A 22,753-nucleotide genomic window follows, 5' to 3' on the forward strand; every position below is an offset into this window, starting at 1 on the left:
GTGTGTGTGTGTGTGTGTGTGTGTGTGTTTGTGTGTTTGTTCATTGATCTGTGGTGTGTTTTTTCTTGTGACAGCTACCTCCCTCCCTTTTTATTTTTTATTTTTTAAATTTTTAAATTTTGCTGTACTAGAAATTGAACCCAAGACCTTGAGAACACTAGGCAAGTGCTCTGTCACTGAGCAACATTCCCAGCTCTTACCTCTCTTTTTAAGTTATCATTGTAGGAATCAAGTCCTCACTGTAATTCTGGTTATATCAAGACTTAACCATTGTGTCTCTCTCTTCATGGACCTACCCTCTTCTAGGATTAATTTTCTGGAATTAGTCTCTAAAAATATTAAAATAATTTTTCTTAACTACCTTTTAAAAAATGGGTTTTTTTTTCTTTTAAACATTTAATTTTTTCATTGTATTTGTTTCCTGCCCTCTGTTTCAGTTTTCTCTATTTTGGACAACTTTCTCACCTGTGACCTCTTGCATTGCCATCATTTTGGGTTCCTACTCCCACATTTCTTCAGATCCAGATATCCTTTCACTTTCCAGGTTATAAGGCATTCCTTATATCCTTACTTTAGTGATAATTTTTTAGTTATATTATTTTAAAAATAGTTTACCCATGAGATAGAAATGAATTTCTTATACTATATGTGAGTCAGTTCTTCAGAGGAATTATGTATCTAAAGATGCTACAAACATCAAAGTTCATATAGATTTAAAATGTTTTGTGTTGCCTTGTTTAGTTTCCTTGGCATCTATATTGTATATGCATGGACTTATGCTTGAAATCTCAACATTGGTGTACTAAGGTTAATAGATCAACTAGATTTCAAGAGACAGACAAAGTTTTTGTTATTCAACAAAGGACCTTGAATACAAGGTTTATTTTGTTCTTTCTCTCTAGGTTGAATATGTGTTTACAGATAAAACTGGAACGTTGACAGAGAATGAGATGCAGTTTCGGGAATGTTCAATTAATGGCATGAAATACCAAGAAATCAATGGTAGACTTGTACCTGAAGGACCAACACCTGACTCTTCAGAAGGAAACTTAACTTATCTGAATAGTTTATCTCATCTTAACAACTTATCCCATCTTACATCCAGTTCTTCTTTTAGAACCAGTCCTGAAAATGAAACTGAACTAGTAAGCAATTTCTAAATTAATAAATAAATGTTTCTATAGGTATGGTGTACTTGCCTGTAATCCCAGCAACTTGAGAGGCTGAGGCAAGAAAATCCTAGTTAGCTGAAGCTGGCCTGAGCAGCTTACCAAGATCCTGTCTCAAAAATAAATAAATAAATAAATAAAAAATAAAAAGGACTGGTGATATAGCTCAGTGGTAAGCCACCCATGGATTAAGTCCCCATTACCAAAAATAAAGAAATAAGTGTTGCATATGCATTAATTCTCTTCAGTAGTTGATGGATTGTGGGGGAAAAGTTTGTATCTTTGTAGCAAGGAATGAATATTTGTAATGTATATATTTGAATATACTACAGAATATAAGCCTAAGAATTTTTAGTTTCAGCCCAGTTTAACTTGTCACTTCAAGTGTGTTAGTCTGAGTTCTCCAGGTATTTAAATGAAACAGAGTTAAGAAAAGCTGTTATTCCCTTGAAGTAAAGAAACTGAGAAATAAAGCTTAAATTTATTTAACACTTTTTGAGTCCTCACTTTGTCCACAAAAAGGTATTCTCCTTTACTTGCAGTTTGGTTATACCTTCTAAAAAGATGCACATATGTTGAAGGATCTTAAGCCAATGTGATGTTTCATGGCTCTTTGGGTCATTGGACTCTTTCTTGTTTTAGCTGTTAGGATTCTGTCTGTAGTTTCCTTAATGATATTGGAGAACGCTGCTTTTATCATCGATTATTATATTTTTACAGATTAAAGAACACGATCTCTTCTTTAAGGCAGTCAGTCTCTGCCACACTGTTCAGATCAGCAATGTTCACACTGATGGCATTGGTGATGGCCCCTGGCAATCCAACCTGGCACCCTCCCAGTTGGAATATTATGCATCTTCACCAGATGAAAAGGCTCTAGTGGAAGCTGCTGCAAGGTAATTGAATCAAATTTCCTAACCCTCAGAAAACAACCTTTTAAGTAAATGTTAGAATATTAGAAAACCATCATTTAAAATTTTCAAGCATAAATTCATCATTTTGAATTTTCTAAGATCTCTAAAACTCTGGTTACCATGAAGACTATAATAAAAGTTATAAGAAATACTTATAGTTATTATTCTGGACCTCTCTGATCCTTCAAGTTCTTAAAAATAATGATTTATTCAAAGAAAACATTTTAAAGTACATTTTAAACTTTCATTTTAAATATTTTCACTTAAGCTAAGTTATAATAATGTCTTTTTTTTTTTTTTTTTTTTTGGTACCAGGGATTGAAATCAGGGGCACTTGACCACTGAGCCATATCCCCAGCCCTATTTTCTATTTTATTTAGAGTATCACTGAGTTTCTTAGCACCTTGCTAAATTGCTGAGGCTGGCTTTGAACTCATGATTCTCCTGCCCTCAGCCTCCCAAGCTGCTGGGTTTATAGGCATGCAGCACTGTGCCTGGCTAATAACATGTTTTTAAATATTTTTTTAAATTGTAGTTGGACATAATACCTTTATTTATTTATTTTTATGTGGTGCTAAGGATCGAATCGTGCTAGGTGAGCACTCTATTGCTGAGCCACAACCCCAGCCCCTGGCTAATTATATTTTTAAATATGAAATATCATCCATTAATTCTTAAATTTCTTTGTTCTTTTAATCCCTAGAATTGGCATTGTGTTTATTGGCAATTCTGAAGAAACTATGGAAGTTAAAATACTTGGAAAACTGGAACGGTAATTTTTTCATATGTAGTGGTATTCTCTATACAAAGTATATAGTACTGAACAAGGATCAATAAGTATAGCCCATGAGCCAATTCTGACCTCCAGTCTGTTTTTTGTATAGCCCGTAAATGACATTATGTTTTTAAAGCATTGTCTTTTAAAGAAAGAAAGAAAGAATATGCAGCAAAGACTGCAAGTGGCTGGCAAAGTTGTAAAATATTTACTTATCTGGTTCACATAAAGTTTGCCATTCTCTGCTCTAAAGTCATGTCAATATCACATTGTATCTCCTCACAGTTATAATAATATTCTGTTTTAAATCTTTTCCTGAATTACAGCTATGCTTATTTTTAGACACTCTTGGGGTTGGGTTTCATTGGTTTTTAATCATTGAATAAAGAAAACTTTTCTTAAATTTATTTTACTTGCTTGTTTGCTTATTTTCTTGCAGAGCTAGGAGGGATCAAAACAGGCCCTCAAACATGCTAGCTGCACTTTACACTGAGCTACACCCAAACCCAACTATCCTCCTATTTCCTGTGGTTTTGTGTTTCAGATATTAAAAAACAGCAGTCTCATAGCTATTATTTCGACTTTGATAAGTTAATCCATGCCTATTATACCTTTTGTGGTTTTATCAGTTATGAATATATTTCAGCTCTAGTTATCCTTTTCCAAACTCTGCTTTTACAAATATAGGGTCCATTCTTTGGGTACTTTCTGTGGCAGCCTGTCTAGGTCATTTCATCAATTTAAAATCATCATTCATCTCAGTGTTATTCTATGAGATGCGGAAGGTATTTCATATGTCCATCATTGTACAAGATTTACCTGGATTTTTCAAGCCATCACGTATTCACACAAATTCTTTTTTAACTCCATTAACAGGTATCTGTTCACATACACAACCAGGCTCAGAATCACTCCTCTGGTGAACCTCTGATAGTAATGTGTGTTGTTGTACTTGTCAAAATAAGTGTTGAAAATAATTCACCTTTTTTAGTGAGAAAAACATGGAACTGGGCAGATCTGGATTCCAGTGCTTGCTCTCCCACTCACAAGCTTATTTAACTTTATGAAAATTACTTAATCTTTCTGAGTTTAATAGTCTAAATCTGAAATGAAAATGTAATTGAGATTAATTTGTTATTTTAAATAGTGTTTTATTTTTTATAGGGATTCTTTCCAAATTTTCACGTATCATTAATAGGAAGAGTAAGGTTTTTGTCTTTTTTTTTTTTTCCTTTTTAGGTACAAATTGCTTCACATTCTGGAATTTGATTCAGATCGTAGGAGAATGAGTGTAATTGTTCAAGCACCTTCAGGTAACCAATCTGAACTTTTATGACTTTAATTTACCTAGTATTAAGAGCTTTATAACCTATTTTTTTATTTTAGGTGAGAAGCTTTTATTTGCTAAAGGAGCTGAATCATCAATTCTTCCAAAATGTATAGGTGGAGAAATAGAAAAAACCAGAATTCATGTAGATGAATTTGCTTTGGTGAGTATAAATTTCTGAGCTATAAACCAACAAACTCTAAAAGATATAAAAGATTTTGGGCTTCATTTTTTAAAATATTTTTTTAGTTGTAGATGGAGACAATACCTGTATTTACTTATTTAGTTTTATGTAGTGCTGAGTATCGAACCCAGTACCTCATATATGTGAGGCAAGCACTCTGCCACTGAGCCAGAATCCCAGTCCCTTCACTTTTAAAATAATTTGTCAAGGCTAGAATTGTAGTTTAGCAATAGAGTGCTTACTTAGCATGCATGAGATCATGGGTTCACCCCCAGTACTGTAAAAAAATAAGAAAAATATTTATCAAAAATTATGAAATTCTTCACTCTATTGACTTTTGACTTCCTATTCTTTACATAAAAATTCATATGTGGGACTAGGGTTGTAGCTCAGTGGTAAAGTGCTTGCCTAGAACATGTGAGGCACTGGGTTCAATCCTCAGCACCACATATAACAAAGGTATTGTGTCCATCTAAAGCTTAAAAAAAAAAAAATTGTTATCTGCTTAAAATGTAAGTCTTCTCTTCAAATCTGTTACAGTCAGGGGCTGGGACTGTGACTCAGCGGTAGAGTGCTCACCTAGCACTGGCGGGACCCAGGTTCAATCCTCAACACCACATAAAAATAAAGGCATTGTGTTGTGTCCATCTACACCTAAAAAATAAATATTTTTAAAAAAATCTGTTACAGTCCAGGCACTTTTGGTTACAAGGACTACTCAAACTGCAATTTAAAAAAAAAAAATGTTTAGGGTTAAGAATATAGCTCAGGGGTAGAGCATTCACCTATTCCTGGACCTGGATCAAACCCCAGCAGCACCATAAAAAAGAGGCACAGTTCCTAAAGCCCCAGCCACTGGGAAGTCTGAGGCAAGATAATTGGTTGAGCCCCAAGAGTTTAAGATCAGTCTATGTCTTAAAAGTGAAATCCTGTCTTTAAAAAAAAAATGGGCTGAGTACATGTTTAGCATGCACAGTGCCTTGGTTTACTCCCTAAAAAAGGGGTTACTAAAGAAATATAGGGAAATTCAAATGTGAAGAAACCAGAACCCTCATACATTGCTGATAGGAAGAGAAGTGGCATGACTTCTTTGGGAAAACAGTTTGGCAGTCCCTCAAAAGGTAAACATGAAGTTATTATTTGACCCTGCAATTCTAATTTTAATTATATACTCAAAAGACTTGAAAACCTTTGTCTACACAAAATCTTATACATGATTGTTCAAAAGCAGCATTGTTCCTAATAGCCAAACAGTGTAAAACACTCAGAGGCCCAACTAATGAATGGATAGACAAAATATGATTTATCCATTTAATGGAATATTGTTTAGCCTTTAAAAGGAGTGAAATACTGAACCAGGCACAGTGGTGCACTCCTGTAATCCCAGCAGCTCCAGAGGCTAAGACAGGAGGATTCCCAAGTTCGAAGCCAGCCTCAGCAAACGTAGGACACTAAGCAACTCAGTGAGACCCTGTCTTTAAATAAAATACAAAAAATAGGGCTGGGGATGTGGCTCTGTGATCAAGTGCCCCTGAGTTCAATCCCTGGTACCAAAAAAAAAAAAAAAGGAATAAAATACCGATACATGCCGCAACATGGATGAACCTTGAAAAGACTGCTTGAATGAAAGAAGCCACTCACAAAAGGTCATGTTACATTTACATGAAATATCCAGAATAAGCAGATTCTTCGAGAAAGCAGATTAATGATTCCTAGGAACTAGAAGAAAGGGAGAGAAAGGATTGTCTGCTAATGGGTATGGGATTCCTTTTGTGGGGAAATGAAATATTCTGGAATTAACCGTGATGATTATACACTTGTGAATATATTAAAAATCACTGATTTGTACTTTTTCCAAATTAAAAGGGTAAATTTTATAGAATGCAAATTCTATCCCTTATTTAAAAAAAATAAAAGAATTCAGGTGATTCTTATAAAAAGAAAGAGTCCTCATTTTATTTTTTTTAATTTTATTATTTTTTAATTGGTTGTTCACAACATTACAAAGCTCTTGACATATCATATTTCATACATTAGATTGAAGTGGGTTATGAACTCCCAATTTTACCGCAAATGCAGATTGCAGAATCACGTTGTTTACACATCTACAATTTTACATAATGCCCTATTAGTAATTGTTGTATTCTGCTACCTTTCCTATCCCCTACTATCCCCCCTCTCCTCCCCTCCCATCTTCTCTCTCTACCCCATCTACTGTAATTCATTTCTCTCCTTGTTTATTTCCCCTCACAACCTCTTATATGTAATTTTGTATAGCAATGAGGGTCTCCCTTCATTTCCATGCAATTTCCCTTTTCTCTCCCTTTCCCTCCCATCTCATGTCTCTGTTTAATGTTAATCTTTTCTTCCTGCTCTTCCTCCCTGCTCTGTTCATAGTTGCTCTCATTATATCAAAGAAGACATTTGGTATTTGTTTTTTAGGGATTGGCTAGCTTCACTAAGCATAATCTGCTCTAGTGCCATCCATTTCCCTGCAAATTCCATGATTTTGTCATTTTTATTGCTGCATAGTACTCCATTGTGTATAGATGCCACATTTTTTTATCCATTCATCTATTGAAGGGCATCTGGGTTGGTTGCACAGTCTAGCTATTGTGAATTGTGCTGCTATGAACATCAATGTGGCAGTATCCCTGTAGCATGCTCTTTTAAGGTCTTCAGGGAATAGTCTGAGAAGGGCAATAGCAGGGTCAAACGGTGGTTCCATTCCCAGCTTTCCCAGGAATCTCCAAACTGCTTTCCAAATTGGCCGCACCAATTTGCAGTCCCACCAGCAATGTACAAGAGTACCCTTTTCTCCACATCCTCGCCAGCACTTGTTGTTGTTTGACTTCATAGTGGCTGCCAATCTTACTGGAGTGAGATGGTATCTTAGGGTGGTTTTGATTTGCATTTCTCTGACTGCTAGAGATGGTGAGCATTTTTTCATGTACTTGTTGATTGATTGTATATCCTCCTCTGAGAAGTGTCTGTTCAGGTCCTTGGCCCATTTGTTGATTGGGTTATTTGTTATCTTATTGTCTAATTTTTTGAGTTCTTTGTATACTCTGGATATTAGGGCTCTATCTGAAGTGTGAGGAGTAAAAATTTGTTCCCAGGATGTAGGCTCCCTATTTACCTCTCTTATTGTTTCTCTTGCTGAGAAAAAACTTTTTAGTTTAAGTAAGTCCCATTTGTTGATTCTTGTTATTAACTCTTGTGCTATGGGTGTCCTATTAAGGAATTTGGAGCCCGACCCCACAATCTGTAGATCGGAGCCAACTTTTTCTTCTATCAGACGCAGAGTCTCTGATTTGATATCAAGCTCCTTGATCCATTTTGAGTTAACTTTTGTGCATGGCGAGAGAAAGGGATTCAGTTTCATTTTGTTGCATATGGATTTCCAGTTTTCCCAACACCATTTGTTGAAGATGCTATCCTTCCTCCATTGCATGCTTTTAGCCCCTTTATCAAATATAAGATAGTTGTAACTTTGTGGATCAGTCTCTGTGTCCTCTATTCTATACCATTGGTCCACCCGCCTGTTTTGGTACCAGTACCATGCTGTTTTTGTCACTATTGCTCTGTAATATAGTTTGAAATCTGGTATCGCTATACCGCCTGATTCACACTTCCTGCTTAGAATTGCTTTTGCTATTCTGGGTCTTTTATTTTTCCATATGAATTTCATGATTGCTTTATCTATTTCTACAAGAAATGCCGTTGGGATTTTGATTGGCATTGCATTAAACCTATAGAGAACTTTTGGTAATGTCGCCATTTTGATGATGTTAGTTCTGCCTATCCATGAACAGGGTATATTTTTCCATCTTCTAAGATCTTCTTCTACTTCTCTCTTTAGGGTTCTGTAGTTTTCATTGTATAAATCTTTCACCTCTTTTGTTAGGTTGATTCCCAAGTATTTTTTTTTTTGAGGATATTGTGAATGGAGTGTTTTTCCTCATCTCCGTTTCAGAAGTTTTGTCGCTGATATACAGAAATGCCTTTGATTTATGCGTGTTGATTTTATATCCTGCCACTTTGCTGAATTCATTTATTAGTTCTAGTAGTTTCTTTGTAGACCCTTTTGGGTCTTCTAGGTATAGAATCATGTCATCTGCAAATAGTGATAATTTAAGTTCTTCTTTTGCTATTTTTATGCCTTTAATTTCTTTCGTCTGTCTAATTGCTCTGGCCAGTGTTTCCAGAACTATATTGAATAGAAGTGGTGATAGAGGGCATCCCTGTCTTGTTCCAGATTTTAGAGGGAATGCCTTTAACTCTTGTCCATTCAGAATGATGCTAGCCTGAGGCTTAGCATAGATAGCTTTTACAATGTCAAGGTAAGTTCCTGTTATCCCTAGTTTTTCTAATGTTTTGAACATAAAGGGATGCTGTACTTTGTCGAATGCTTTCTCTGCGTCTGTCGAGATGATCATATGGTTCTTATCTTTAAGTCTATTGATGTGGTGAATAACATTTATTGATTTCCGTATATTGAACCAGCCTTGCATCCCAGGGATGAATCCTACTTGATCATGGTGCACAATTTTTTGATGTGTTTTTGTATTCAATTCGCCAGAATTTTATTGAGGATTTTTGCATCTAGGTTCATTAGAGATATTGGTCTGTAGTTTTCTTTCTTTGAGGTGTCTTTGTCTGGTTTCGGAATCAGGGTGATGTTGGCCTCATAGAATGAATTTGGAAGAGCTCCCTCTTTTTCTATTTCCTGAAATAACTTGAAAAGTATTGGTATTAATTCTTCTTTAAAGGTTTTGTAAAACTCCGCTGTATACCCATCCGGTCCTGGGCTTTTCTTGCTTGGTAGTCTTTTGATGGTTTCTTCAGTTTCATCCATTGATATTGGTCTGTTCAAATTGTGTGTATCCTCCTGACTCAGTCTGGGCAAATCATATGACTTAAGAAATTTATCGATGTCTTCACTATCTTCTATTTTATTGGAATATAGGTTTTCAAAATAATTTCTAATTGTCTTCTGTATTTCTGTAGCATCTGTTGTGATATTGCCTTTTTCATGCCATATGTTAGTAATTTGAGTTCTCTCTCTTCTTCTCTTCGTTAGCATGGCTAAAGGTCTGTCGATCTTATTTATTTTTTCGAAGAACCAACTTTTAGTTTTGTTAATTTTTTCAATAGTTTCTTTTGTTTCAATTTCATTGATTTCCGCTCTGATTTTAATTATTTCTTGCCTTCTGCTACATTTGCTGTTGTTTTGCTCTTCCTTTTCTAGGGCTTTGAGATGAAGTGTGAGCTCATTTATTTGTTGGTTTTTTCTTTTTTTGAGGAATGACCACCAGGTGATGAATTTCCCTCTTAAAACTGCTTTCATTGTGTCCCATAGATTCCGATATGTTGTGTCTGTATTTTCATTTATCTCTAAGAATTTTTTGATTTCCTCCTTTATGTCTTCTGTAACCCATTGATCATTCAGTAACATATTATTCATTTTCCATGTGATGTAGGATTTTTCCTTCCTTCTTTTATCATTGATTTCCAGTTTCATTGCATTATGATCAGATAAAATGCATGGTATTATCTCCACCCCTTTATATTTACTGAGGGTTGCCCTCTGGCATAATATATGGTCTATTTTTTGAGAAGGATCCATGTGCTGCTGAGAAAAAAATATATCCATTTGATGATGGTTGATATATTCTATATATGTCAGTTAAGTCTAGGTTATTGATTGTGGTATTGAGTTCTATAGTTTCTTTATTCAACTTTTGTTTGGAGGATCTGTCCAATGGTGAGAGAGGTGTGTTGAAGTCACCCATAATTATTGTGTTGTGGTCTATTTGATTCTTGAACTTGAGGAGAATTTGTTTTATGAATGTCGCAGCACCATTATTTGGTGCATAAATATTGATAATTGTTATGTCTTGTTGGTGAATGGTTCCTTTTAACAGTATATATTGTCCTTCTTTATCCCTTTTGATTAACTTAGTCTTGAAGTCGATTTTATTCGATATGAGGATGGCCAGCCCTGCTTGCTTACGAGGACCGTGTGCGTGGTATATTTTTTCCCATCCTTTCACCTTCAGCCTGTGTATGTCTTTTCCAATCAGATGTGTCTCCTGGAGGCAGCATATTGTTGGATTTGTTTTTTTAATCCATGATACCAGCCTATGTCTCTTTATTGGAGAGTTTAAGCCATTAACATTCAGAGTTACTATTGATATATGGTTTGTACTTCCATCCATGTTTGATTATTTATCCTTTTTTTAAAACAATTTAGTTTGTTTCTCCATGATTATCTTTCCCCTCGCCCTCTGTCTTTACCGAGGCACTTCCCACTGATGGTTTTGGTTATTGTTTTTCATTTCTTCCTCGTGTAGTGTTTTGCTCAAAATGCTTTGCAATGCTGGTTTTCTGGCTGCAGATTCTTTTAACTTTTGTTTATCATGAAAGATTTTTATTTCGTTGTCATACCTGAAGCTTAATTTTGCTGGATACAGAATTCTTGGTTGGCATCCATTGTCTTTCAGTGTTTGAAATACATTGTTCCATGACCTTCTTGCTTCCAGTGTCTGTGATGAAAAATCCGTTGTTTACCTTATTGGTTTACCCCTGAATGTAATCTGTCTCCTTTCTCTTGTAGCTTTTAATATTTTCTCTTTGTTCTGTATATTGGATATCTTCATAACAATGTGTCTTGGCGTTGGTCTACTGTGATTTTGTGTGCTCGGTGTCCTGTATGCATCTTCAATTTGTATATCTGTTTCCTTTTTAATTTCTGGAAAGTTTTCTGTAATTATTTCATTCAGCAGGTTACTCATTCCCTTGGTTTGAATCTCTGTACCTTCTTCTATCCCGATGACTCGTAAGTTTGGTTTTTTTATGTTATCCCATAACTCTTGGATGTTTTTCTTGTGATTTTTTTACCAGCTTTTCTGAGTTGGCTAGACTGTTTTCAAGATGATATATTTTGTCTTCATTATCTGACGTTCTGGCTTCTACTTGCTCCACTCTGTTAGTGATACTCTCAATTGAGTTTTTAATTTGGTTTATCGTTTCCTTCATTTCTAGAATTATTGTTTGATTATTTTTTATAATCTCTATCTCCTGATAAAGATGCTTAACTTCTTCTTTTATCTGTTTACGTAATTCATTCTCAATGTGTTCTTTCGCTTCTTGAATTTGCTGTCTTGTATCCTCTTTAAGGTTCCATTCCATCTGTCTAAGGTGTTCCTTGAGTTCTTTATATGACCATTTTTTCTGATGACTCTAGGTCCTCCTGAATATTTAGGCTGTCCTGCATTGTTTGTACTCCTTTTCTTCCTTCTTTTTGAAGCTGCTCATGTTACTTCTTGTTCTGTTTGACTGCTGAGTTACTGTTTACTCCTATAAATTTATTTGATGCTTGGGAGGAAAGGTATTAGAAGGGAAGGGAAGAAGTCACTAAAGAGAATGAGAGTAAGCAGGTAGAATTCAAGGAAGGGGGGATAAGATAATTGAAAAGAAATGATAAGACAAAAGAAGAAAAAAATAGGAAATAAAAAAAGGAAAAAAAATTAAAAAAAATAATAAAAAAATTAAAATTAAAATTAGAAGAAAAAAATTTTAAAAAATTGTAAAAAAAATTTAAAAAAACAACAAGAAAGAAAAATGAAAATGAAAGAAAAACCCAAATCAAAATAAAAAAGAGAAACGAAAAAAGAAAAAAAAAAAACTAATAAATGCAGTCTTAGAGTTTGATTAACTTCTCTTCCAGTAGGTGGCGCTGTGCCCACCAGGCCAAGTTTCTCCTGTCAATACGTGCGAATCAATCACTGTGCAGCAGCTCCTCCCAGACTGGGCGAGTCTCCAATCCTGAGTGCCTAGGGCCTCCTCTTGTGTCTAGTCACTTCCCACTTTTCCTCTAGCAAGGCCCCTCTCACGGGTGGGGTGCCGCTCACCACAATACTGGCTACACGCCAGGTCTGCTGCTCACGGGAGCCCTGTTTTCATGAACGACTGGGCACACTCTTCCACTTTGCCATTCCCTCAGTCCCTAAGTTTGTAGAGCTTGGGGCTGAGAATCCTCAGCGAATTTTACTTGCCCTCCAGTAGCCACGCCCCCGGTAGCTGGTGCAAGAGACCTCAGCTGTCAGCACTGGTGGGAGTGGTAGTTCCGCACCGCGGGTCCCGCGCCACCTCTGATTCCCTCGGTCTGGCTATCGTGCTCACGGGAGAGCTGGGAGGGGCCCTTAAGTTTTCCCCGATGTGTGGGGAGGGAAGGCTAGGGAATTACACACCTGTAGCCGCAGGTTTCAATAAAGTTATCTCCTCCGCCGCAGTCTGATGACGTCAGTTCTCTGCCATGGTGGTATCTCTTGCAAATGGCGACAGTTCGTTTCCCTTTGCTGGGCGACCAATGCAACGGTTGGGTCCTTACTGTCTCTCCCAAGCCCCGTTTCAAACCTGTGGCCACTACATATGACGGCTCGGTTGGCATTTACCTCCGTAGGATGAGAAGGGCTGACCAGTTGTTTCAGCCGGATGGATTAGTGCTGAGTCACAGCTGTTTGTTTGAAGCAGGCAAACGGGAGCTTGAATTCAGCTGATCCGGGCTCAGTGTGTGTTCTGAGAGGCCCAGACTGTTCGCCCCAGATCCACATCAGCTCAGCATTGCCTAGTGATCCTGAGCAAACAGATTTAGGTTGTTTACGACTCCCTATGCCTGCACAGCTGAAGAGGTCAGATACTTGATCTCTCCGCGCCTGCCACCATGTTGGAATCCGAGTCCTCATTTTAATATCCAGAAAAATGCCAGCACATAGTTGACTGTCAGAATTTGTTTTTTAATGAACTAATTGATTCATATATTAATAACTGGATACCCCCTGTTATTCATGAAACATGTTCTTTTTAGGTGTGAATCATTTATAAATCAGGGAATGCCAGTGTCTAGAACTTTCCTTAATATAGTCATATGATATTTTTAAAAATTTTTGGGGGGAGGCAGTTGTAGATGGACACAATACCATTATTTTATTTATTTATTTTTATGTGGTGCTGATGATCGAACCCAATGCCTCACACATGCTAAGCAAGCACTCTACCCTGAGCCACAACTGCAGCCCCTCATGTAGTATTTTTTTAAAATCTACCCTTTCTGCTATTATTAGAAAAGTATGATGGGTTTCCCTGAGTAAAATATGCAGCAAGGAAAGGAACTTTATAAGCCTTTGGATTTAAAGATACCAGCTTTCAGAGATTTAACTTTGATCCCAGTGGAATCAAATAATCAAATATATATTTCTGAGTTTTGAAAATTTTAATTCACTACCAAAGACAAAAAGATATTATTTCAAATTTTAATTGTTAATTTGGTAGATCTCGAAAATATAGTTTGATAATAACTATTTTACAGACTTCTTTATTTGAATGTCAGACTTTGTCATACCAAAAACTGTCAGAAAATTATAGTCTTCTTTGCCTAAAAATGAAAGCAGATTTGTAAGTTCAACCAAGTGAATAAAACCTTGTACTGTCTTTCTTGAGAGTCATGAAGGCATCATTATAGAACTTTCTGGCTTTCTGTGTAACCATTTTAAAACTATAAATAAGGTAGTCCTTGCAGTCCTTTCTAGGCTCTAATATTGTGCAATCCAATAAACTTAATTATTTTGAGCAACTTTTTAAGAAATTATCAGAAATTCAAAGAGGGCTGATGTGGGACCCATAACTCAGATCATGAGGGCTTTGTGACATTTATTTCCTCACTTAAGGACGATAGTACTTTTTAAGTTATTCATAATTGATTTTTTTTTGGTAATGTAATACTTTCGTTGTTTATTTTTTTTATTTATTTGTTGAGTTTCTGTTTTATTCTGATATTGGGGATTAAACTCAGGGTCCTCAGTGTATGCCAGTTAATTTCATTTTTCATTAGTTATTTGTCATCAATTTTTGTCTTTAATTGTTTTTTTTTTTTTTTTTTTTTTTTTTTAGAAAGGGTTAAGAACTCTGTGTATAGCCTTTAGACAATTTACATCTAAAGAGTATGAAGAAATAGATAGGCGCCTTTTTGAAGCCAGGACTGCCTTGCAGCAACGGGAAGAGAAATTGGCTAATGTCTTCCAGTTTATAGAAAAAGACCTGATATTACTTGGAGCTACAGCAGTGGAAGATAGGTAAGTATCAAATAAGTAAACAATTATCATTTTTCTCTCATAAAAGTATTTTAGCCAAGTTTCTAATGTATGAATTAAGTTCTGCTTATTAACAGCCTATTTTGATATATTTAAAATCAAAATATAAAAATATTTAAAATCAGCTGGGCATGGTGGTGCATGCCTGTAATCCCAGTAGCTTGGGAAGCTGAGGCAGGAGGATCATGAGTTAAAGCCAGCCTCAGCAAAGCAAAGCACTAAGCACCTCAGTGAGACCCTGTCTTTAAATAAAATATACAAAAAAGGCTGGGGATGTCAGTGGTGAGTGCACCAGAGTTCAATCCCTGGTGCCCAAAAATTAAAAAAAAAAAAAAAAGTGAAATCAAAATAGAGAATTAAAGTCTTAATTTTTCCCAATCAGTATATCATATTTTGTTCTAGCCAAACATCTGAGATGGACTTTAAAAAGCACTCGTCTGTAGTTCTCCCTGTAGTCTTGAATACTCTTCAGCATGTACCATGCAAAGACATAAATTACCTGCCTACTTCTCCAGCCAGACCTCCCAACACTGTTCCTTTCTACTTTATGCCTCAATGATACCACACTGACTATAGTTCTCTACACATGGACTATAGTTGGAAAATATTCTACTTTACCCTTGTTCTCCTAGCAAGGCTGTGCCTTCTGCCTGGATGATTCTTCCCTTCTGTATCCATCTGCAAATACTTATTCATAAAATACACTTTAAACTCCACAAAATTTAAGGCACAATATAGCATAGATATTAACCTCACTTCAATAAGATCTTTCCTGACACCTGACAGTATTAAAAATTCTCTTCTTCATGAAGTCTCCATGTTTTTAGGTAGTTCCATTGTTCCTGTGGTACTTTATTATATATGTATTCCCTTAGCCTGTGAATTCTTTGCATCCCATTTATTTGTCATTATTGCCAAGTATCTCTCAATGTTTCTTGCAATAAATTTAATTCTGTATTAAGCCTGTAGTTTTGTATTTTTCTACCCCTAGATCTAAGGGTGTTTATATATTTTTTAATCTAGATTTTTATTTGTTTTTTAGTTCTACTCATAAGAGTTCTTAGATTCACTTGAAGTTATATAGGCCTCTGTTTTCCACAGTCTGGTTTTTTTAACTACAAGAGTGATTTTCTTTTCAAAAAGAAAAACAGAAATATAAATCTTTTGATTTGAAATTTAAGATTTTCTAGGGCACAGGGGGTATAGCTCAGTGGCAGAGTACTTGCCTAGTAAGTATGAAGCCCTGGGTTTGATTCTCAGCACTGCCAAACGGTGCAGGGCTGTGAGTAGGGGAATGAGCACTTCCTAATAAAATAGGAGTTTATGAAGACCACATAGTTTGGTGTCATAAAATTCACTTTTGAAGATAGACTCTTAAAATGTGAAGTTGCAGATTTTAATTGGTTGATTTTTAGGTGAGCCAGATGATCATTAGTCAGTTTATTCTTGTTTCCTCCCTAATAGGAGAAATTTTCAATTATATTGCTATGCTCTAACATGCCTAGGTTGAGTTCAGACTTGACTTTACACATACTATGTAGTTTATATTTATTAGTCAGAAAAATATTTTCTTTATCCCATTTTGTGACTTTCATTTTCAGACTACAAGATAAAGTTCGAGAAACTATTGAAGCATTGAGAATGGCTGGTATCAAAGTATGGGTACTTACTGGAGATAAACATGAAACAGCTGTTAGTGTGAGTTTATCGTGTGGACATTTTCATAGAACTATGAACATCCTTGAACTTATAAACCAGAAGTCAGACAATGAATGTGCTGAACAATTGAGGCAACTTGCCAGAAGGTAAGAACGTAGATATCTGGATCATGCAGTTTAGGATCAACCAACTGTAGTGCAACAAACTACAAGTCAGAAATGACCTACTACCACTGTCCATTTTTTATGGTTCATGAGCTAAAGGCAATTTTTACATTTTTTATGGATAAAAAATAATCCAAAGATGATATTTCATGACGTGAAAATTACATGAAATTCAGATTTCAGTGTCAGTAAATAAAATTTGACTAAAATACAACATAAATTTGTATACCTACTGTCATAATCATTGCACCATCAGAGTTGAGTAGTTGCAACAAACTTTATAAAGTCCTCTCATCATTTCACACTGGTGCTGGTATACTACAAATCACAGTGACTTAGTTACAACTCAACAATGTTTTGAGTGCCATGCCTGGCACCATATTTTGACATTTTATTTATTGTCAGTATATAATCATCATGACAAAACAAGAAAAATGGACTCTAATATTACAATTTTTAAGGCACAATGTAGTGGGGATTACTTTATTGTTGAATTAGATTGTAAAACATTTTATTATGCAGTGGTATTTAGCTGGACCACCTGTTTGAAATTACTTTGTCAAAGATCAATTCCAAAATATCATAATACAGTTCTATTGTATTAAAATATCAAGACTCATTACAGATCAGCAGTCAGTATTAATAGATGAACATTTGTAATTATTTAATAGTAGGGAACATAAACTTTGAACTCCACTTTAGCAAAATATTATTCCCCCTAAAAAAAGATTATCATTCTTTTTATTAATAGGCTTCTGCTATAAAAGAAAATTATATTGAATTTTTTACTACATTGTTGTAATTTCTTTTTTCTCTCATCATATAAGTACCTATATAACATCCTTAATTTTACCTTTCCACCCACAAAGCCTGAAGTTGAAATACTTGCTCTCTGGGCCTTTCCAAAAACATTTGCTAACTCCTTGTCTAGTTCACATGCCAAACTGGGAAATTAAATCTGCATTTTACTGTTGAAAGATTATTTCATAAGAATAATTTATACTCTAAGCCATCTTTTTTATGGTACTGAGGATTGAACCCCTAGGGGCTATCAACCACTAAGCCACATCCCTAGCCCTTTTTTCTTACATTTTATTTAGAGATAGGGTCTCACTGAGTTGCTTAGGGACCTCACTGAGTTGCTTAGGGACCTCACTAAGTTGCTGAGGCTGGCTTTGAACTCACCTCCTGCCTCAGTTTCCCGAGCTACTAGGATTACAGGCATGTGCCACTGTGCCCAGCTCCAAAGTATCTTTTTTACAAATCTGTTTTTTAGAGGTAGTTCAGATTTATTTAAGTGTCTACATTTAACCATCTAATTTTTTTTTTAATATTTTGGTTTTTTTAGTTGTACTTAGACACAATGCCTTTATTTTATTTTTATGTGGTGCTGAGGATCGAACCCCGTACCTCCCACATGCTAAGTGAGTGCTGTACCACTGAGCCACAACCCCAGCCCTAACCATCGTAATTTTTCGTAATAAATTTAAGAGTGCTTTAGTGTAAGCATCAGGGCCAGTTGTATGTAGACAAATTAGGTCTCCGACAGGTATTTGTAATTTGCAGTCTTGTGATTTTTTTTTTTTTTTTAAAGAGAGAGTGAGAGAGGGGAGAGAGAGAGAATTTTTAATATTTATTTTTTTTTTTAGTTCTCGGCGGACACAACATCTTTGTTGGTATGTGGTGCTGAGGATCGAACCCGGGCCGCACGCATGCCAGGCGAGCGCGCTACCGCTTGAGCCACGTCCCCAGCCCGAGTCTTGTGATTTTTAACTCAGAAAAACAAACCCAAAAAGACAGGGCCATAATTGTTAATATTCATTCAGTGTTTCATTTATGTTTGTTATGTAGGCATTGATGTGGTACTAAAGACTAGATTTCATCAAAAAAATAAATAAATAAATAAAGTTTTTGAAGGGATATTTTTAAAAGACAGTACAAAAGAATGCCAAAAGAATCTTTACTAGAATACAAAAAGGCACTTGTTCTAGGTAATTATACAATTAGAGTCAGCATCATTGTGGTTGCTTAAGTATTTGAATACCATAATGTCAAGGAAACTCCCCCCAAAATAGAAATCAATTGCTTAAAATCATGTACTTTATTTTTGCTTTTAAAAATATTTTTCCTGGGCTGGGGATGTGGCTCAAGCAGTATCGCGCTCACCTAGCATGCGCAGGGCGCTGGGTTCGATCCTCAGCACTACATAAAAATAAAATAAAAAATGTTGTGTCTGCCGAGAACTAAAAAATAAATATTAAAAAATTCTCTCTCTCTCTCTCTCTCTCAAAAAAAAAAAATTTCCTGATTATAAAAATAGTAATTGTATACTTAAAAAAATAGTGAAAATTAAAGATATATTAGTTAATAATGTAATACAAACATCTAAATATATTTAGCATGTTTTCTTTATATCTACTATATATGTACTTTTAATGAATGTGTTATGATCATTAGTATTCATTTCCCTTTTTCTACAAAAACTGTATTATTAAGTAAAAGGTATACACATATTATATTACATGTCTATAGGTTAAAACCTAAAAATTTACATAAAGTAACCTAAATTTAAAATTTACATATAGTAAATTTTAGACTTATTATCTTAGTCTGTTTGCATTGCTATAACCAAGTACCAGAGATTAGGTAATTTATAATGAACAAGAACTTACTTCTCATGGTTCTACAGTCTGGAAAGTCCAAGATCAACACACAAGCAGATTACATGGTGAGGGCTGCTCCCTGCTTCCAAGATGCACCTTATTTGGGTAGAAGTTGTAAGGACAGGAAAGGGCAAACTCAGTGTTTTTATTTTGTTTTGTTTTGTTTTGTTTTCCTTTTTGCTGGTACTGGGGATTGAATTTAGGGCCTCATGGCATGCTAGACAATCAGTCTGTCACTGAGCTATATCCCGAGGCTTAAGGGCAAATTCTCTGAAGCCTCTTTTATCAGAGCAATAATCCATGAGGGCAAAGCCTTCATGTCTTAATCACTTCCCAAAAAATCCCACCTATCAGTACCATCAGAATGAGGATTAAGTTTCACCAACTTTGGAGGTGACAAACCAAGCACTTGCTATGTAAAATTTATATTATATTTTTAGAAATGTATCTTTTTGGTGAAATACAGTTTCTCATATGACCACTGTGAATAGGATTTTGGTGTATAGACTTTCATATGTATCTGTTCTTAAATTTTAACAAAAATATGGAGTGGAGCAAAGAATTCCATATCTTTGAAAGTCTTGCTTTTTGTATCCATTCTTCACAAACATATATTATCTCCTCTATCTAGATGCTAGGAGCATGATCTTGTAACTTGTGGTGTTTACTCTCAAAATTCTTAATAGCATATAGGGAGAACAAAGAAATGAGTGCACTGTCCATAGACCTGTCACAATAGAAATGTAACTGAGGCAAGAACAAAAGTTGTGGAGGACAGAAGAGGGAAGCTTAACCTCAGACCAGGGTTAGCAGGGAGCATTCTGGAAGAACTGATGGCTATTTTACCTCCTGAGAGATGAACTATAAATTGGGCAGAGAGTGACACCAAGAAGCAAGAAGCAAAAGGGCGGGGGAGGGGGGTTGTGGCTCAGTGGTAGAGTGCTTGCCTAGCATGTGTGAGACACTGGGTTCATTCTCAGCACCACACATAAATAAATAATTTTTAAAAATGACTTTTACCATCAACTAAAAAAAAATTTTTTTAAAAAGAAGCAAAGGGGTTTGCGGGTGCAAGGTCCAAGAGCTGGGAGGGTGCATGACAGTAAAGTGTGGTTAGAGAACGAGGGAGTGGTGAGATATGAGGCCACTGAGATGAGGACATGCTGTCTCTTGTGTGCTAGAACTTAGATGTTTTTCCATATTTCCTAAATATTGTCCCATAGATTTACCAAGCCTGCCTAGAGGAATACTGAATTTAGTGTTCCTTGGGAAGGTTCCCTAGGAAAACTGGTCTGATCTGTCCTACTCTGGGCTGCTACTGCTTCTGAGGGATGTTGTTCAGGCAATGCTTAGAACAGGCAGAAGACACCGGCACAGCCCAGGTTTCTAAATAGGGAAGAAAATCAGTCAGCATAGGTGTTCTGTTTAGTTATTGGAGATTAAGTAAAGGGAAAATATAGACATTTTAAAGATTTTCATGGTGTGGAATACATTGCCTAAATGAAGTGCAACACAATAATGATTAGACAGAATACAAAAGGCATCCTTTTTAACTTATGAAAGATTTTTCTATTATAAGACTAAAATCTCTCAATGGTTAGATTTTATAGCTTGTTGCTTATTTATTATTTTTTTTTATTTCTCATTTTAAAATGGAGGGATATTTCTCAGAAGCATCCTGTGAATTTGTAGTTCTTTCTTTTTTCTTTTGCTTAGCATAATATTTTTTAATTTATTCTAATTTGTTATATATGACAGCAGGATGCATTTCAATTAATTTTACATATATAGCACAATTTTTCATATCTCTAATTGTACACAACATAGAGTCACACCATTCATGTCTTCATACATGTACTTAGAGTAATGAAGTCCATCTCATTCCACTGCCATTTCTACCCCCCTTCCCCCTTGTAGTACTTTCTTTGTGGTGTATGTAACACAGGGTTACCTTGAGTGCCGGCTTTCACAACATAAAGGAGTAAGCACCAGAGGTAAATCTGTGTATTACTTTATCAAGAAACTCCTATAACTGCTGTGTGCAGTGGCACACACCTATAACCTAAATCTACTGAGAAGGCTGATGCAGGAGGATTGAAAGTTCAAGGCCAATCTAGGCAACTTAGCAAGACCTTGTCTCAAAATGATAAATAAAAAGGATTGGGGATATAGCTCAATGGTAGAGCATGCCTGTGTTCAATCCTCAATACCAGAAGGGAAAGAAAAGAAGAAGAAACTCTAATTACCAAAGAGGAAAAGAGTTGTACAAAATAATATGTTTAGTGATATAGTTGATTCCTTACTAGTGTACCCTCGTTACCTCTTTATAGCAACAAATAGTTTGACCAAATGCTAGTAAGCAGACCATACCCTGAGTAACATTTGTTTATTGTATCCCCACAAGTAGGGTGTGATTTTTGTTCCACCATAGTAACATCTGGCATTACAATCCAGTATAGGAATTAGTATCAGTGGACATTACTATTGCTTCATTTCTTTCCTTCCTACTTACACATATTGACTGTAGTACATGGGTTTTCCTAAACATTCTTGATTTCATTTAACCTTTTAAAGTCAGGATTTACTAAATATATGTAACAAATAATGCTTGTATTTTTGTAAGTATTTTTCATACAGTTTTGAAATATCCTCAGATTGTATGTTACAATTCACATTTTAGGACTGATACAATATTTATATATCAGTTTGTTGTAAAATTGAATATCCATCTATTTTATTCATCATATTGTTGACAGATAATACAACTGAGTTTCTTCCCTGGCATGTCAATCTTATAACAATTAAGTCTATGGTTGAACTATCCATCTTAAAGAAAGAATTTTTTGTTCTGTCTTACAGAGGATATATTTTCTCTTTCAGAATTACAGAGGATCATGTGATTCAGCATGGGCTGGTAGTGGATGGGACCAGCCTATCTCTTGCACTCAGGGAACATGAAAAACTATTTATGGAAGTTTGCAGAAATTGTTCAGCTGTATTATGCTGTAGAATGGCACCACTGCAGAAAGCAAAAGTATGTATATTTTACAAGTTCCATAAAGATATTTAGATCTAAAAATATTAAGGTTAATGCCTAAATAGTTTCAATATGGTGGTATGCAATATATGAATCTTTCTAGGAGCCAGTCTCTTCCCATATTATGAATTTTAATCATGTCCATTTAATTTTTAGGATTCTCAAAAGAGTACATATTGAAGTTTCACGTATTCATAATGACGCAGAAAGTCTGTACTAAATAGCAGTTTGTGATCTTGCCAAACACAAATTTGAACTGTGATAATTAACATTGAACAAATTACTTAGTGAAAGAGCCTAGGAGTCTTGAATTCATCTGCACTTTCAGATGGTTCTGTTGATCTCTGCTTATTTCTACATTCTCATGAATTGATAATTCTTTGTTAAAAGTGGCTATTAAGTGATAAATAGACTTTAGTAAAAAGTTAAAAAGCCAATTCACTTGTAATGCATAGCTATTTATGTATAGGAAATATTTATTTTTAGCTACCTGTGATTCAAGTGAAAGCCTATGCAAACATTTTTTGTAATCCCACATTAGGACTTAGGCTATATTCTTCACAAATATCTCTTGCAATGCACATCTAAATACGGATTGTTTCACATATAAGTCTTAATAAATTAGATAATTTAATTTTGGGGGGGCTTTAAGGAATTTCATTATAGTGCACATATTATAATTCACATATCCTAATGGGTTAACTTTT

General features: G+C 35.3%; 1 protein-coding gene across 4 annotated transcripts in view; it reads left to right on the forward strand.

Annotated features, from left to right (window-relative positions):
- ATP11B (ATPase phospholipid transporting 11B (putative)) overlaps positions 1–22,753 on the forward strand; it is a 117,420-nt gene that overhangs the window by 45,640 nt on the left and 49,027 nt on the right. For all 4 annotated transcript variants that reach the window (XM_081300917.1, XM_081300916.1, XM_081300918.1 and 1 more), the window contains 8 exons: positions 903–1,145; positions 1,890–2,065; positions 2,787–2,855; positions 4,098–4,171; positions 4,245–4,348; positions 14,324–14,505; positions 16,125–16,328; positions 21,890–22,043. In XM_081300917.1, the coding sequence (XP_081157043.1) occupies positions 903–1,145; positions 1,890–2,065; positions 2,787–2,855; positions 4,098–4,171; positions 4,245–4,348; positions 14,324–14,505; positions 16,125–16,328; positions 21,890–22,043 (1,206 nt within the window). The remainder of the gene's footprint in view (positions 1–902; positions 1,146–1,889; positions 2,066–2,786; positions 2,856–4,097; positions 4,172–4,244; positions 4,349–14,323; positions 14,506–16,124; positions 16,329–21,889; positions 22,044–22,753) is intronic.

Source organism: Spermophilus citellus, assembly GCF_964194105.1.
Source record: "Spermophilus citellus genome assembly, chromosome: 7".
NCBI classification, from domain to species: domain Eukaryota; kingdom Metazoa; phylum Chordata; class Mammalia; order Rodentia; family Sciuridae; genus Spermophilus; species Spermophilus citellus.